The sequence below is a fragment of the Ochotona curzoniae genome, unplaced genomic scaffold, assembly GCF_017591425.1.
Source record: "Ochotona curzoniae isolate NIBS_2020 unplaced genomic scaffold, NIBS_Ocur_1.0 scaffold_4701, whole genome shotgun sequence".
NCBI lineage: Eukaryota > Metazoa > Chordata > Mammalia > Lagomorpha > Ochotonidae > Ochotona > Ochotona curzoniae.
Genome location: NW_024467122.1, coordinates 50,499,324 through 50,517,548, shown reverse-complemented (window position 1 = coordinate 50,517,548; position 18,225 = coordinate 50,499,324). Strand labels below are relative to the sequence as shown.

At 40.2% G+C, this 18,225-nt stretch overlaps 1 protein-coding gene across 6 annotated transcripts in view; it reads left to right on the top strand.

Moving 5' to 3' along the window:
- Positions 1–18,225, top strand: part of ZNF106 (zinc finger protein 106) — a 51,778-nt gene that overhangs the window by 9,635 nt on the left and 23,918 nt on the right. For 4 of the 6 annotated variants that reach the window (XM_040969976.1, XM_040969977.1, XM_040969980.1 and 1 more), the window contains exons 2-4: positions 1,809–1,894; positions 7,863–7,924; positions 15,090–15,290. In XM_040969976.1, the coding sequence (XP_040825910.1) occupies positions 1,841–1,894; positions 7,863–7,924; positions 15,090–15,290 (317 nt within the window). In that variant the 5' untranslated portion in view covers positions 1,809–1,840. Of the gene's footprint in view, positions 1–1,808; positions 1,895–7,862; positions 7,925–15,089; positions 15,291–18,225 lie in introns of those variants that run through there. The other 2 variants (XM_040969979.1, XM_040969981.1) reach the window with 2 other exon arrangements.

The following is an 18,225-nucleotide window of genomic DNA, read 5'->3' as shown; positions in this document are numbered from 1 at the left end:
GTCGTTGATGTTCCAGATGGACTACAAGTGCCATGAAATAGTGGTGACTTGGAACTCTGTTGCTGCCAGGTTTGAGCGACATCCGAGATGTGAGCCCAGGAAGACTGTACTGAAGCACGGGATGGTGTCTGGAGATCCCAACGCGGTGGCTGCACTTTGCCTGCCTGCCGCTGTTCCCTGTTGATTGATAAGCCAGTCTGGATTTAAGGTTTTTTTTATATATTGGAGGTCAGAGTCAAGGCAGGAAATGAGAGTAAAGCTGTTGGACGAAGACTGAGCAGATGTAAAGTCATGCATGCTTGTCACACTGGAGAGTGGAGTCACAATGACAGTGCTGCCAGGACTTGCTGACTTAGCATGAGCCTGTGGAAGAAAAGAATAAGACACGACATGATGTTAACCTAGGGAAGACGGTAATTAGGACATTGAGAACATAATTTTGTAGGATTTTTAGAATATTGGGTTCAAGAAAACAACTGTTGTTTTTCACAATTTGGAGGAAAGTTGCAAGATTTCTTAGTCAATGTTAAGAATGGGTATGAAGGCAGCCCGGTGACGGTGAGGGTGGGAGTCCTTGCATTGCTTGTTGACTTTCTCAACTTGACTGTAACCTCTTAGTCACCTTGGTTGAGATCCCTGATGTTAGAGGCTTGGTATTTCCTTGACTTCTAATCTCTGTTAAGACCTGTAATGGGAGCACTATTTCCCGTTTGAAAAGACTGAACTCATTTAGTTGTTACTGGAACGCATAATGCAATTTTTTAATTTATGCAATTTATGGCCATGCAAATTGGAGTTCGTTCGTTTTGGGTTGGAATCCACTTAGGACTTATATACTAAGTGTTCTGTTTTAATTGAATACTTTGCAAGCAGTTACACTTGCTGATTTTTTTTTTTTTAATAAGAAAGTGAAGGCCACTGGATCTGCACTGGTCCAGCTCTAACCATTGTGATCTTTCGGGGAATGAACCAGCAAATGGAAGATAAATTGATGGAGATCTCTCTCTCACTCTTAACTTTCTGGCGCTCTCTCTTACTGCTTCCCTCCCCTTTCCTCTTCCTCCCTCCTTGTCTCTCTTTATTACTCTGCCTTCCAAATAAATAAAGCTTAGAAAGATAGTATCAGAAATGTTTAAAAAATTTCAAGTTATTAATCATCAACTCAAAATACAGAAATTCAGAAATAAATAAATGAAAGGAATTAGAAAAGCAAATATGCTATAAATTTTAACACCAAAGTGATTTTATGTTAATTTTGTGATCTAGGATTTTATTAGTAATCCTTGAAAGCATATATAATACTGTCCCTGTAAAGTTAGCTCTTGTTTTAGTAGCTTATTGGCATTCAGTTTTCTCAGCAGTCCAAATTGTTATTATATATTCCTAACATTTTAAACTTTATTATTGAGTGACATTATCTTAACCATCAGTATCATTTAAAATGTAATTTCAGTAGCCAGGCAACTGCTGAGTGACCACAGAAGTGAATCCATTGGTCCTTTTACAGTTTTGTATAAGAGTTAGAAATGAAAGCGGAGTATCTCGGAAACTCACGATGTAAAGCCTTGAGGTCTCACAAGGAATAAACCAAATCCCCTGTGTAGAAAGCAGGTGTATCTGTTAGAATCTGGTGTCGCTGTCTAGAGGGTGAAACAGTGCTGGCTGTAGTAATGGTTTGAAAATCTTGTGTAGCGCGTCTAGGACCAGGGGGACTCAAGAAAAAGGTTGGAGCTAGAAAACCTTTGGGTCTTCTTTCAAAATCCAGCGCTTACCCAACCAGGTCACTGAATGTCACTTCCTCATTGCAGGTGTGAAGTTGAGTGCTTCGGATCTGGTCACTATGGTACGAGAACGAAAATGCATACTGTGCCACATTGTGTACAGCTCCAAAAAGGTAATGGAGGAGGCTAGTCTGGGGCTTTGTAACTAATTGTGTTTTCAGAGACATGTTGTTAATAGATGGGTAAAAGTTTCTAAAACTCTTGTTTATGATTTTTTTCAAAACTGTGGTCCCTTTCCACTGGTTTGTTTCTCATTAGTTTCCAAAAAAAATCAGTAGCCATATTATTTAACTTCTACTCAGATTTTGAGGTTACCCTAAGATAAACAGTACAGAAAAACATAAGTAAGCTGTTACAGAGACAATATTAGGTTGAGTTTATACTATTTTCAGAGATTTTTAAAACCAGGTAGTTTTTGATAAGCTAAGGATACAGCGTGTATTATACAAGGGCACTGCCAAAAGTTTGTGGAAAGATATAGCTAAACGGTTAGCTTTATTTTGGCGCAGAAAGCTTTGAATCTATTCATAAGTTTATTGTAATATATCTTCCTTGAAATTTTTGAAGATCCCCACTTATGTGCCTGCGTGCTTGTGAAGTACAGTACAGCAGAACGATAGTGACAGTATCCTAGACGTCCACAAGATGGGGCTGTTGTCCAAAGAACAGCAGACCCTTTTCTTGCATAAAAGAATTTTATCGGTACTTTAAGAAAACTTTCACTTTTTTGCCTTGTCTTTTGTTTGCTTTCAAAGTGATGCTACTAGGTTGAATACGGAGGAATTATTTTTGTATGATTTTAAGATGCTCTGGATTGTCATTGGAAATTCGGAGAACCATGGAGCCTCACAGACTTCGATTAGCCAGGGAAATCAGATGGGATAAAGTGAATCTTGAAAGACTCCTAGCAATAAGAGAGATGTTTCAGATCTATACAGAGACCCTGGTGAAATGGAACAGAGGGGTTATCTGATTCTTGGGAATCGTTAGACTATGATGAGTAATGAAGTGAAGAGAGTCGGGCTCTCTTTGGGCTAGGTGGTTATGAGCCATACAGTAGGATGAGGTGAAGACTTTTCCCCCTATTTAGGATTTCTGTTGGTGATGAAAAAAGCCCATTGGAATTCTAGAATTATGTTTCATATGTATTAGCTCCTTTGTGCAAAGCTGATAGAACTGCCTTTCTAGTTTTTGATTTTTCCATCAAGGTTTATGCAAATTGTCAGCAAATCAAAATTCCTATGACTGCTTTCAGGCTGAAGGGAGAAGGGGACAAAGTGAGAGATGGGTAGGCTGGTTCTCAGAGGTAAATGATAGCAGCCTTTTTGTAGAGTTGTAGTTTTGTAAGACTATGATTGTGCCCTTTTGAATTTGGGGGCATTTCCTCCTGTTCTGGTTTAAAGTATGCTTGGGGAGGGGTTTCTTGCCTTGTGACTTACTGGGTTAAGCCACACTTTGTAAACCTGTGCAACTGAAAAAATAGATGATGAGCCGGTTGGGCCCCTGCCAACCCAGGATGAAGTTCCTGGTTTCTAGCTTCAGCCTGGCCCAGACCTGGGTCATGGTGGCCACCTGGGGAGTGAACTAGCAGATTGGAGATACCTCTGGTTCTCGCTCTCTTATTCTGCCTTTCAAATAAGTAAATAATTTTTGTCATCTGTGTAATTCAAGAACCAGAGTTGGTCACCTCTGCTTTAGGGAAAGGAAATTATAGGTTTCTAAGCAAGGGAATGGTATGATTTAAGTGAATAAAAAGGTTTAAGAAATTAACGAATTGGTTTGGTTGGAAAAACAACTGTGGTGTTTTTAGTAAACTGAACAATTTATGTTGAAGTAATACTTTCCTCTGGTTTCTCAAATTAATGTAACCTTGGTTTATGCAAACGCTGTGTAGGAGAAATGACAGTAGGGTGTCTGGTTGGGGGAAGCTGTTTACTACATTCCTTCCTCGCTGATGTCCATTAGTGTATAAAACACTGAAGAATAATGGAGTTTGTTTTTGTTTTTTAGAATTACTTGTTTTTTTTCCAAGTTTGTTTATGAAATCTTTCCTCCCTTAACAACATAATGCTGATTAATCTTTGAGGAACTAAATAGAAGCCTGTTATCTGAGAAGATATGCATTTGGGACTGCTACCCTAAGACTGTGTCTATGGGTCTTTTCCAATTATTTTGAAAACTTGCCTATCTCACTAATTCATTCCTTGGGAACAGGATGGAAGATCAGCTTTTGCTTGTAAATTTAGCAAAAGATTCAATGAATTGCTTTAATAAATGAAAAGTCATGTAAAAAATAGTTTTAAGGTCCCAGTGTAATGGCATAGTGGTGAAATCTTTACCTTGAATGTGCCGGAATCCCAGGTGGGCACCTGTTCATGTTCTAGCTGCCCTGCTTTACATTCAGCTCCCTGCCTGAGGCCTGGGAGGGCACTGGAGATTGGCATAAGACCTTGGGACCCTATGCCCTCACAGGAGACCTGGAGGAGGCTCCTGGCTTCAGATCGGCTCCAGCTGTTGCGACCACTTGGGGAGTGAACCAGCAGAGGGAAGATCCTTCTCTGTCTTTCCATCTCTTTGTAAATCTGATCTACTTTTCCAGTGAAAATGAATAAATTTAAAAAGGGGGGCCCCCAACTTTTAAGTGATAAGTTTTTTTTTAAAAGATTTATTTTTATTTGAAAGTCAGATATATAGAGAGGAGGAGAGACGGAGAAGAAAATCTTCTGTCCAATGAGTCACTCCCCGGCTGGCTGCAGTAGCTGGAGCTGAGCCAATTCTGAAGCCAGGAGCTTCTTCTTGGTCTCCCAAGTGGGTGCAGGGTCCCAAGGCTTTGAGCCATCCTTAACTGCTTTCCCAGGCCACGAGCAGGGAGCTGGATGGGAAGTGGAGCTTCTGGGATTAGAACCGGTGCCCATATGGGATCCTGGCATGTGCAAGATGAAGACTTTAGCCACTAGGCTACTGTACTGGACCCAAGTGATAACAATTTGAAAGAACTGGATATAGGATCAGTTTTCATATCACAGAATAACCTAGGTAAGAATTGTTTTGATCACGAACAGTTTGGTTATGAGGAACAAAACCCATTATAATGTAGCTTAAGGAAAGGGATTTGCCTTGTAACTCCAAATCAAGGACAGACTGAATCACAGGAAGCCTAAGGACTTGAGGTATTACATATTCTTGGGGTTTTTTTTTTCTTTCTGTATTCTTTCATAAACCTGATGCAACTCTGTTCATTCTAGTTAGTGGCGTATTATTGGCAGCTCAAAGGGGAGGCTTGCAACGAATGAAACATTTGAAGAGATAGGAAGGAAATCATGGTCATCTTTAGTAAAATTGCCACTTAAAGGAAGTCTTTTTGAATCTTAGTTAAAGTAATAATGAGTTGTTAGGCTGTACTGTTTTTAATACATGAACCGAATGTAATGAAAAATATTAATGTGCTAGATGCTTGCAAGTGTGATGTGTCTGAAACGTTGGCTTTGGTGTCAGAGCTGTCTGGTTTTGAGACCTAATTTGGTAACTTTACTATGAATCTCAGAAGGCAAAACTGAGTACATTCATATGTGTTCCTTCAGTTCCTGGCACTGTACTTAGTACGTGATAAGTATTTTTGATATTGATAAATATTTGCTAAATGAACAGGTTCACTTCTCTTCATCCTTGTGTCTATGAGGTTGATACACCCTCAGCACTATGTGGTTCAAGCAAGAAAATATTTGACGCACTTATCCAGGGCGTAATAGTAATACTCAGTAGTGTGGAAGTCCTTTTTTTTTTTATTACAAATGTAAATAAATATTATCTCTTTTTTTCTGTTGTTTTAAAGATTTACTTATTTTTTATTGGAAAGTCAGATATACAGAGAGGAGGAGAGACAGAGAGAGAAGGAACTTCTGTCTGGTGTTTCACTTACCAAGTGGCTGCAGGAGCCAGGAGCCAAGTAGTTCCAATGGCTGGAGCTGAGCTGATCTGAAGCCAGGAGGCAGGAGTTTCTTTCTGGTCTCCCACATGGGTGCAGGGTCCCAAGGCTTTGGGCCGTTCTTGATTACTTTGCCAGACCACAAGCAGGAAGCAGGATGAGAAGTGGGGCTGTCGGGATTAGAACCAGCACTCATATGATTTCCTGCATATGCAAGGCTCTGGCTTAAGCTGCTAGGCTACTGTACTGGTCTGTCTGTTTTTGTTTTTTTCTGTTGTTGTTGTTTGTTTAACTTATCTATTTGAAAGGCAAAATGACAGGGAATGAGGGAGAAAAAATTTCATCCATTGATTTTATGCCCAAATGTCCCCAACTGGGGCTGTGCTGGACAGAAGCCGGGAGCCAGAAACTATGTCTCATGTCACGTTGGTGACAAAGGTCCTGGTCCTTGAGCCACCAAATGCATTAATTAGAAAGTGGATTGGAGGTGGAGTGGACCAGCATGGATAGGTGATGCTGGCATCCCAAGGAGTGGCCTAACCCACTGTACTGCAGCATTCACCCCATATAGACACTATGTTATGACATTTGACTATTTGGAGTGAAAGATGGCAGCTTTTTGAGATGTTTATGTGCAAGCACATGCCCAAGTGTGTTCTCATGTGTACATGTTTTTAGGTGACAACTTTCTCCACAAATTTTATTTACTTCCCAATAATGATGAAATGAGGGAATGAGAGAGGATTCTATTAATTTTCTAAGTTTTCGATAGAATCAAGCAGATCAGTTGGGTCACAGGGGGAATGGACAGGGAGGATAATGCAGGATAAACGTCCTGATCTGCTGTAGAGAATTTCTGTTGTTTGTAACTCCTACTAGAATCGAGTTGTTCATTTACATTCATTCAACAAATATTTATTTCTTAAACTTTCAGTAGAATAGGGAGAGCATGATAAACGTAGCCAAATAGTTGAAAAGTGATTTGTGAGGTTTTTGTCTTTAAGAAAGCAAGTTCTTTATAAGAGGGTATTATTTAACCTAGTTTATTTTAAATCTTTTGCCTCCTCAAGACAATAGCTTTCAACCATTTTAGAGAAAGTCACTTAAATATATCTAAGAATTTATTTTATTCAAAAATTAAATATGTGAAAAGCAGCCAAAAGTGAATTATTTTTTTATTTTTGTTTTCTGGGGTTACTTTGTATTTCTTTCTTTCTTTCTTTCTTTTTTTTTCCCTTCTATCTTATTTTTAGTTTTATGGTAACAGTTCCTGGGATTCTGGGATTTTCTTTATCTCCTCCCCAAATCTCCTCCCCTAACTTATTTCCCTCATATTATTAGAATACTGTAGGCCTTCATAAACAGTCGTAAGTCCATCATTCTGCTATTTAAGCGAGTCCTGACATTGCTGGTGCAGACAATTGCTGACAGTCCAGCATTCCATTGTCAAGACACATCCAACAGTCTCATTGTGTGTCCATCTTTGATTTGGAAGCAGAAATGCATACTGCACTGTATCTTCACATCTGAATATGATAATCTGTTACTCAGTTACTATACATTTTCTTCAGTGAGAAGCCATAAAACAAAATCAAGAACAGGAATAAAGTTAAAAAAATATTTATAGCACCATGGAATTAAGTAACATGCTACTTAAGTAACATGCCAGTGTGTCGATGAAGAAATGAAAAAGAAAACACAAATGCTATTTGGAGAAAATGATGCTACTGTGTAATCGATTAATCAATGAAGAGAAAAGGAACTATTTTGAAGAAATGAAAATAAAAACGAAAATAATAAAACCCATGGGTTGCAGCAAAAACAGTATTGAAAGGGCTGTTGATCTTATAATTTTCATGAAGATTGCCTTCTATCAGAGAAAACATACGTTATTTGTCCTTTTGGGATTTACTTATTTCACTGAGCATAATGATCTCTAGTAGGGACCATTTGGTTGCAAATGGTAGAATTTCATTCTTTTTAATGGCTGAGTAATATAAAAAAATTATTTAGTAAAGAACTGATTCATGTTGAATTGAGAAGACGCTGCAAAAAAAATTGGGATGCAGGAGCTTGTGCCTCAGTTGTTATTAAGTAGAAGCAGGAATGGATAAAGCAGTGGCCCTTAGTTTAACCTGCTTTCTTTAATTTTGAAGGAGATGGACGAACACATGCGGAGCATGTTGCATCACAGGGAACTTGAGAACCTGAAGGGCAGGTATGGGGACTGCTCTCTTCCATAAATTTGTAAATATTGGGGGTGGGGGTCTGAGTGCTGATGGTTTGATTTCTGGTAATCCATGGTAAAGGAACTTTGTCTTAGGACATTGAATACTCACTTAGAATTAGTAATAAATATAGCAAACTTCTGGCATTCAGAAGGAATAAAGCCTGTTTTCTTTGGCTATCTCAAATGTGTAGACATAACAACCCTTCAACAAGTAGATAACAAGCAAAGTGAGTTGGAATCAGCTAGAACTTTCATTAGGAAGCTTTCTTATTACGCAGCAACCTTGCAGCCAGTCTGGTTCATATTTTGCTGTGTTGTGTTCCAGATAGTTCATCCCACAAACCTCGGGGTTTGATCTGAGAAATCCCAAGTCTTCTAATCACAGGAACTCTCCGTAGTGTAAATTGTAAACCTGCAGTGTATTTATGAGTGTTGTGTTATAGTTTAAAGCTTGAGATTTTTAGGGAAAAACAATCTAATAAACACCTTTAAAAATGAAAGCTTCTGTGTTTTTGTTTTTTCCCCCCGTCTATGATTCCTTTTTCGGTATTTTTAACTACTACTTTAAAGTGTGGAAAACGGGAGAAAATATTAGGAAACGGAGAGACCTAAATTGTATTTTAATTCCATGAGTAGAAACCTAGATCAATTGAAATGGTTTGTATCTAACTCATGAAGTTGTAGATGTTGTGGAAAAATTAGTGTGTGATTCAACTTTCAGCATCTTCTCCTTCCAGTTTTAGTGTATGTGCTGCCGAAGCGAGCACTCGGCATCTTTTCAACACATTAGTGCGATTTTTTCCTCTCCAGGATCTCAGTGAGTGATAGATCTTACATTCACTTTACCTTGGTGACTGCCAAGTGCCACGTGCCCCATGTGCAATGTAAAATAAAACTAAGTGAGGTTGGTAAATCTGGTCAGTAGGAGGGAAGCCCATTGATTTCCAAGGCTGGGACCTTAACGGATTCAGAGATCACTAAGCAACCATTCAAAACTTTTTTAAAAAACAAGTTTTGATTATTTAAGATTCATGTTCACAATAAAGATCACACCAAAAAAAAAAAAAATCCTCTTACTCTTTCTCCCTCCTCACCCTAGGGGAGAATCATATCCGCTCTTCGTCGTGTTGAGAACTTTTGTGTGTGCTTACATGGACTTATGTTAATGCTTACATTTTGTTTTCTTGTTAGTATAACTGAGCAAGATGTCAATATGTGTTGTTCTGTAGCATGTTCCTCCTTCCTACTTGGAAACAACATAACCGTGTCCCTTTGTTATTTGGGACAGTAGATAATGAGGAAAAAAGCATTAAAAGTTTTTGATCCTCCAATATAAATTTCAGCTTGAATATCCAGACTATTCAGAAGAGAGTAATTTTGTGCTTACTCATGTACGGCATATAATATATGAATATTTTAGATGAATGTTGAATACAATATACTTGCTTATCTTAAAAGGTTTATTTATTTTACATGAAAGGAGAGTTACAGAAAGAGAGATCTTCCATTCACTGGTTCACTCTCCAGATGTCTGCATCTGCCAGAGCTGGGCTGGTCCAAAGCCAGTTGCTTATTCCGGATCTCCCACATGGGTGCAAGATCCCAAAGACTTGGGGCCATCCTCTGCTGCTTTCCCAGTCCATAAATAAAGAGCTGAATCAGAAGTGGAGCAGCCAGAACTCAAACCGATGCTGCAAGTAGAAGATGAGCTTGCTATGCCACTGTGCCTCACTTCTTATAGCCACAGTGGTTGGGCTGGTTCATACTAAAGCTGAAAACCTGAAACTTCATCTGGATCTCCCACATGGAGCCATCTCCCTCTGCTTTTCTGGTTGCATTAGCAAGGAGCTGGATTGGAGGCAGAGCCAGGACTTGAGCTGATATTTTATGGGACACTGTCATCGCAAATGGCAGCTTAACTTGTTATGCCATAACAGACCCCCTTACCTTTGTGTTGGTTGCCTACAAGCGCTTTCCTTACAGTCTTTCACATAGAGTGTAATAGATAGTGTTTAGCACAGTGAGACAGGTATAGCTAATGTGTTTGATGTGGTTCCCTGAACTACAACAAATTACAAGGGAAAAGGCAAGCTGATAATAAGAAAAACAACTGACAAAATGGCTTTCTTAAAAAACTGTAAAATCTCAGGGCCTGGCATGGTAGCGTAGTGGCTAAAGTCTGCCTTGAATGTGCCCGGAATCTCATATGGACGCTGGTTCTAATCCCTGCAGCCCTATTTCCCATCCAGCTCCCTGCTTGTGGTCTGGGAAAGCAATTGAGGATGGCCCAAAGCCTTGGGACCCTGCACCCACAAGGGAAACCTGGAGGAAGTTCCTGGCTCCTGGCTTTGGATTGACACAGCTCCGGCCATTGCGGCCACTTAGGGAGTGAATCATCGGATGGAAAAATCTTCCTCTCTGTATATATGACTTTAAGACAAAGCAAAACTATAAAATCTCAAAATTTGATGACTTGGAGTCGTCACTGTAAGGACAGTCATCACCAGTTTGTACCATGTGGTCAGGTACTTACCAGTCATTATTTCTTTTCCCTGATGCTTTCTCTTTTTGTTGTCTTCTCATTCCTTTAGATTTCATGCTTAGCTATTAGGTTTAAAAAACAAACAAAAGTATTACTTGAGATGAAAGCTAGAACTTTCACAAACTAGTTCATTCCAGTGTGGGACATGAGCTTAAGGTGAATGTCCGCTACTAAATTTGCTTACTGATGTTAGGGGTTTATCTGTTTTTACAATTGTGTTTATGGTTGTTGTTGGTTGTGCTTTGGTTTAGAATTGAATATCTGTGTTTAAATTTTGAATTACATCTTGAATGAAAAGTTACTGTCCTGTTGGTTACATAGTTACGGACCTCCAGAACTGTCTTCCCTTTTTGCTGATATACTTGTTCAGATGTGCGGGCTATAAGTAGTTCTCCTGATAGATGCTATTCGAAAAGCTCAAACCTTTATTTATCCAGCAGCTGTTGTGGGGTAGTTAGAACAAGCTTAATAAAGAAGCCCTTCTGGAGCGAGTATCTTAAGACTTTGCCTTTCACACAGGAGAGGAAATTGTGTGGAGCAGGATGAGGCTAATTTGGGCCCTCCTGTAACCTCCCCGGGGACGGTCATTGCCTTTATTAGCTAAGAAGCAAAGCATAATTTTTTTTTTATATTTGTATAAATTAGTTCTTATATAGAATGTAACAAATATATTTAGAAAAAATTTTAAAAGAAAAATAGAAGACAAAATGAAAAAAATTTGAAAATAACAAAAGTAAGTTATTTAATTTGCTATGAACTTTTAAAAGCATATAGCTTTTCAAATGTCATATGTGAAGTCATGAATTCTTACGGCATTCAGAACAGGAGTGATAGTTACCTCCAATCACATTTGAATTTTCATAAAATGTGGTTTTTATAAATATAGATTCTCTCTTTTTAAAATATCTTGTAAAGTTTATCTCTTTTTTTAAAAAACTAGATTTCGTTGATAAGAAAAGCATTAGTGATATCTGTTTTTAATTTTTCCTTTGAAAGGCACACACAAGCATCCGTTGCCTGCCCAGTTTACTTTCCAAATGCCTGCGACAACCAGGACTGGGCCAGGTCAAAGCCAGGGTTAGGAACTCTGTGCAGGTCTCCCATGTGTATGGTAGAAACCCAAATGATTTGGGCTATTGGAGGGAGCTGGATCAAGAGTAGCCTGGACTTAAACCAGGTGCTCCAGTGTGGAGTGTGGCATCCCAAGCAGCCCATTAACCCACTGGGCTACAACACCCTTGCAAAAATATTTTCTAATTTATTTTGAAAAATTTTCACTATATATATATATATATATAATTTAATTTGATTGGAAAGGAGGAGGAGTACCAGAGAGGAGAGAGAGAGAGAGAGAAGAGATTTTGTGCACTGATTAACCTCCAAATGGCCTTGGTGGACTGACTGAAGCCAGGGTCCAAGATCTCCACATGATTACAGGGCCCTGCTTTCCCAGGGCAGCAGGGAGCCTCATGGGAAGCAGAGCAGGGGCTCCTACAGGTGCTCTGAGATGGGATGCTGGTGTCACTGCAGGTGGCGCTGTAACTTGTGTACCATGGCTTAGACTTCAACAACAACAACAAAAATTTTTTAAAGATTTATTTTTTATTGAAAAATCAGATTTACAGAGAGGAGAAACAGAGAAAGATCTTCCCATCTGCTGGTTTACTCCCCAAGTGGCCACAGTGGCCAGAGTTGAGCCAATTTGAAGTCAAAAGCAGAGATCTCCCATGTTGGTACGGGGTCCCAAGGCCTTGGGCCATCCTCAATTGCTTTCCCAGGCCACAAGCAGGGAGCCAGATTGGAAGTGGAGCAGCTGAGACTGAAACCCATGTCCATATGGGATGCCAGAGCCACAGCTGGAGGATTATCTTCCTGATCCACCATTCTGGCTCCATATCTTAAAAGTTAAAAAAAATATATATTCATTTTTTTATTGGAAAGATCCAAAGAGAGAAGGAAAGACAGAGAAAAAGATCCTGTGTTCACTGGTTCATTCTCCAAGTGGCCAAAATGGCCAGAAATGAGCAGATCCAAAGCCAGGAGCTGCCTCCAGGTCTCCCACGCGAGTTCAGGGTCCCAAGGCTTTGGGCCGCCTTTGACTGCTTTCCTAGGCCACAAGCAGGGGGCTGGATGGGAGCGGAGCAGCTGGGACATAAACCAGTTCCTATATGGGAACCTGATGCATGTAAGGCAAGGACTTTGGCCACTATGCTACCACACTGGGCCTGGATTTTACCTACTTTAAAATTCTTTCATTTAAAAAAATCAATTGTGTCTTTAGGGAGGGAAGGTGTTTTTCTGTTATTTTAGAGCAACTTTGAGCCCCTGCCCTACTTCCGCTTTCACTCTGGCATGATTTTAAGTACAGCAGTTTAACAGGCTTGTTTATTTACTTGAAAGATTTAGAGGGAGAAACAGAGAGGTCTTCCATCCACTGGTTCACTCCTCAAATGGCCACAATGGCCAGAGCTGGGCCGGTCTAAGGGCAGAAGCAAGCAGCTTCTTCTGAGTTTCTGGTAGGGGTGCAGGATCCCAAGGACCTGAGCCATCCTCTGCTGCTTTTCCAGGCAATAGGTAAGGAACTGAATTGGAGGTGGAGCAGCCAGGACACTAACTGGAATATATCTGGGATGCCAGCACCACAAGTGGTAGCTTTGCTCACTGTGCCACAAGGGTTACCCCAAGAGAGGATTCTTGATTCTTAGAATTCTGATATTTTGTACATAGGGAAAATTCTCTACATATTAGATATAGGGGTAAAATCAGGAATTTACTCTTTATACGTTACATTAAATTACCACTAAGAATGATGATCTTGGTACTGCAGTATACAATGTAGCATTTTATAGATCCTGAGGGGAACCAGCATGATGGTGCAGCAGCTTAAACTACCACTTGCGGTGGCATTCCATATGAGAGAGTGTCTCTCCAATCCTGGCTATTTCTAATCCAGCCCCCTATGAATGTTCCTGTGAAGGAGGCAGAAGATGGTTCCTGCCCCTATGTTGGAGAGCTGGATGTAGTTCTCTGCTCCTGAATCCGAATCCTGATGCAGCCTTGGCTATTACAGGCATTTGGGAAGTTCAATGTCACTGTCTCTGCCTTGCAAAGAAATAGAAGTGAAATAAGCATTTCACGTTTTTTCTGCAACATCAGACTTTGAGTTTGCAAAGCCCTAAAAACAGGTAAAAGCCTAAAAATTTTCTCTTTGTGAGGCAGTCTTCGTGATCCCCACAAAGTACGAAACAGCTTTGTTTTTTAAACTGACTAGGTATTATGGAAGTAATTGCAGCACTGACCATAATCTTAGCATAACTTCTGGAATTCTGTAGTTGCTTGGTAAGTTGTTGTTGTGTTTTGTTTTTTGTTGAACACTTGGGTAATGTGTAATGATGGTCATCTTCTGCTAAATGAGGTGCTGAGTTTTGAGGGTCTCTTCTGGTTAATTCATACAAATTCTGCCCTTGTGTTGTTTGGCTGAATGCGAGGGAAAGATGAAGAGATGTGCATGTATGGCTATCTGGCCGAAGACAGATTGTCTTTTGTTATTGTTGTTATAGATTGGCATAGAAAGTGCAAAAATGTCACGAGTGTGAACTCAAGATGCATGATGCAGACTTAAGGCGGCTAGCTAGTTGGATTTGAAATGGTTACTACTGTTCTGTAACTCTAGTGTTCAAATATTCCTCCTGAACGACAGCCAGTCCACGCAAAGGATTAAGGAACTTAAAAAGCAGTTGTTATTATTATTATTATTATTTACCATAACTCTGGCCATGATTCTAGACTGTGGCCAGTTTGAGATATACCATTTAATGTATTAAGAAAAAAAGATGTCTGCCCTGTTTACCTGAAAACCTGGTTTTACTTTTTTTTCTTCAAGCTTTCTCTTTTCTTTCTTTCTATGGCATTTTCTGAAACTTGAGAAAAAACAGTTGCCTGACAACAGCTGTTCGCCTCCTACAACCGAAATGCTTTCCATTCTCTTTAAAATAAGCCCTTCTGAAGCAGCATGTGGATCACATGTATCATCCAGACCAAAAAAGTTTGCTTGGGTCTATCAGTTGCCCCTGGTCCGGAATCTTGGCATTCCAGGCAGAGTTCCAGCTGTTCAGATCGAGTTACCCCCTCGGGATTGGCCTTGCCACCCCCTCTGTTCTCCACCCCTTAGCTTTGACTGGATGGAACCGCCGCAGCAGGAGATGAAAAGGGAGGCCTTGTCACCGGGCCCTTGAGTGCAGCTGGCATCATGGGTGTGCTCCAGGGCAACTTGGGTTTGCTCTGAGCCCCCTGCCCTGCCTCCCCTTTCACCATGTTTCCTCTGGCAAGATTTTAAGTACAGCAATTCAAGACGATTTCTCCTCCCCAAGTACTACCTTAACCTCAAGCGTATTGCCTCTTGATTGCTGGAAAATAATCTTGAATTCATTTCCAAAGTAACTTCTCAAACAGTTTATTAAAAGTGGATGAAAGGAGCATTGGAATTGGCTAGCACTAATTTTTCATTGCATCCAAGGGTGCAGTGTATTTCAGAGGAACCTGTAACAGACCTGCTGAGTTTGCCATGCCAGTGGGGAGGATTGAATGTCCTTCATCTCCCTCTTTCCCTAGGGACAGCAGTCATGAGTGCCGCGTGTGCGGGGTCACAGAAGTGGGTCTCTCCGCGTATGCAAAGCACATTTCTAGCCAGTTGCACAAAGATAAGGTTGATGCCCAGGAAAGAGAAGATGATGGAAAGGAAAATGAAGAGGAAGAAGAGTATTTTGACAAGGAACTTGTTCAGTTAATAAAACAAAGGAAAGAACAAAGTCGGTAAGTAAGGATTTCAGTTTTCCTTAAGAAGCTCATCTTGTCACAGAACACCGTATAGATTATAGAATACATTTTACATTTTTATACTCTTCAGCATGTCACAGGTAAATTTAGTTATGAGGCGTTGCTTGAGGTTGCTATGCGATGAATAAAAAGGCGGTGGAATGCATTCTCTGTTATTTGAGTACTATTTGCTTAACATTAACCAAAATGAATATTGTCCTTACATAACTAGCTTTAGTTACATATTTGAAAATTTTATTATGTTGTTAACCAGGTTTTGAACTACTTTTATTCTTGTGGAAAGGTATTAGAGTATAAGCCTCATTGAATATGGTATTTCCTATTGCCAAAGTAACATAGCCAAGGAAATAGGTTTTTACTGGATGTGAATTAGCATGATGCTTCTGTCAAATTTAGTTTCTCCTTGAAATCTCAGTGACTTCTATGGTGATTGGTTCACTCTCAATAAATCTATAAATATTTACTGAATACGTTTTTATTTTTGATTTGTGCCAGATGACTGTAGGTTGTGTGGTGCATGATTTCATGTTTACATTTGTACATTCGTGTGTTGGGCACTGTGTTTTGACTGTTTTATAGTCTAAAGAGTTTAATCAAAGCAGACATTTTTAGGTGGAAGTGAAAGTGGGGAAACCAATTACGGCAGAATTAGTTTCGAAGTACTGTGACATGATGATGAGAAATATTTCAAATTCTAAAGTGAAATGTTAGAACTCCTTCTCAGAGAGTGGTTATTTTTAATTAGAGGTTTGGATATACAAAGGAAGTGTATAGTTTTTACTCTGTGTTAAAGTTGTATTTGAACAAGGGTCTGAAGGAGGCTTTTCTGTAGTTTTAAAAACATAGCAGCATTAGTTCTTAAATTATTCAGTTGCTTACTCTTTCACACATTCTCCATGCTTTTAATATAGCTGTATTTTCACTTTGTTCTGGGTTAGGTGCTGGAGCCCCTAGGAGATGAGCTGCTGCTTGTTCTTACCCGCTAGTTCCGTTATTAGCTTATCTGTGTCAGTGACTGGACATTAAGTCAGAGAGTAAAAGAGAATCTGAGTAGATCAGACATTCCTCTCATAGTTACTATTTGAGTCTTTTGATAGGCCTCGGTGACATGTTTATAAAATTGTCTACTTATTTCTTCTTGATTTTTTTTTCCTTAGGAAATTTTAAACTAAGATTTTGGGGGTGAGGGGTGGGCTGTGAGTTTGACTAAATGCTGTTATTCCCTCAGTGTAACCAGTTCATGATGACCTAGAAAATATACTTCATGAATGATTTTTTTTTTTTACCAATTATCTTATTACTAATTATATTAGTATAGCTAAGACAGTGATCTCCTTGGATACCAGAATTGTCCGCTGCTTAGAAATAAAAGGTAAAAGCAATTTGGTTAATGATTTTTTTTTTCTTTACAATCTTGTGGTATGTGTAATAACGTGTTACTTGGGAACAGAAGGTCTCCTGTTGAGAAGTGATTATAACAATTTTTTTTTTCTAAGAAAACAGTTCAAGAGAATATTCCCATGTGCTAGCTCCCTCCCCAAATGCTTCCCAAGCTGAGCCAAGGTGCAGTCTGTGTCTCACCCTGGAGTGTCAGGGGCATAGTTTGTTGAGCTCTCACAGCTCCTTCCCAAGGTCTGCATTAACAGGAAGTTGGAGTCAGAATCAGAGCCAGGTATTTGTGCCAGACACAGGCACTCAACAGGGGACAGGAATCTCACCCACATCCCAACTGTTGGCTGTCTACCCCAGAACTGTTTTCTTTAATTTAGTTCTTTCCAGGTAGAGACAGCTTTTGCATACCCCATGTGCTGGCTTATGCCCGAAATGTGCACTCAGTCCTTGTGCTTACACAAGTGGCAGGAACCCATTCCTTGAGCTGTTACCTCTGTATCCCAGAGGTAGAGGCGGCTAAAATCAGGATGCAGACATTCCACTAGGCTAAATGCCCTACCCTAGAAAGGGTGGTTCTTTGTAGTGTTAAGTGAGTGAAGTTTTAGTTAAATGAAGTTATAATTCAATTTGTAAAAGAAAAAAAAAGCGAGTTAAAGTCAGTGCTTGGTTTAAGGTTTAAATCTAGTTTAGGGAAAGAAACCAAACTAGTTTAGAAGATTCAATTTTTTTTAAGATTTATATTATTGGGCCCGGCGCGGTGGCGCAGTGGTTAAGGTCCTCACCTTGCACGCCTGGGATCCCATATGGGCGCCAGTTCTAATCCTGGCGACCCCTCTTCCCATCCAGCTCCCCGCTTGTGGCCCGGGAAAGCAGTCGAGGACGGCCCAAGGCTTTGGGACCCTGCACCCGCGTGGGAGACCTGGATGAGGCTCCTGGCTTCAGATCGGCATAGCACCGGCTGTTGCGCTCACTTGGGGAGTGAATCATCGGACGGAAGATCTTCCTCTCTGTCTCTCCTCTCTGTATATCCGCCTTTCCAATAAAAATAAAATAAATCTTTAAAAAAAAAGATTTATATTATTTTTATCACAAAGTCAGATATACAGAGAGAAGGAGAGACAGAGAGGAAGATCTTCTGTCTGCTGATTCACTCCCCAAGTGATCACTCACAGTGGCTGGAGCTAAGCTTATGCGAAACCAGGAGCCAAGAGCCTCTTCCTGGTCTCCCACATTGGTGCAGGGTCCAAAGGCTTTGGGTCGTCTTCAATTGCTTTTCCAGGCCACAAGCAGGGAGCTGGATGGGAAGCGGGGCCACCGGGATAAGAACTGACACCCATACGGGATCCTAGCATGTTCAAGGCGAGGTTAGCCCTAGGCTACCATGCTGGCCCTGGATATCTAATTCTATCCAGGTCTAGTGGTTAGGAATGGAGTGGAATCTTCTGCCCAGGACCAAATCTCTAATACTGTGCTGCTTTCCCTAGGCCATTAGCAAGGAGCTGGATTGAAAGTGGAGCAG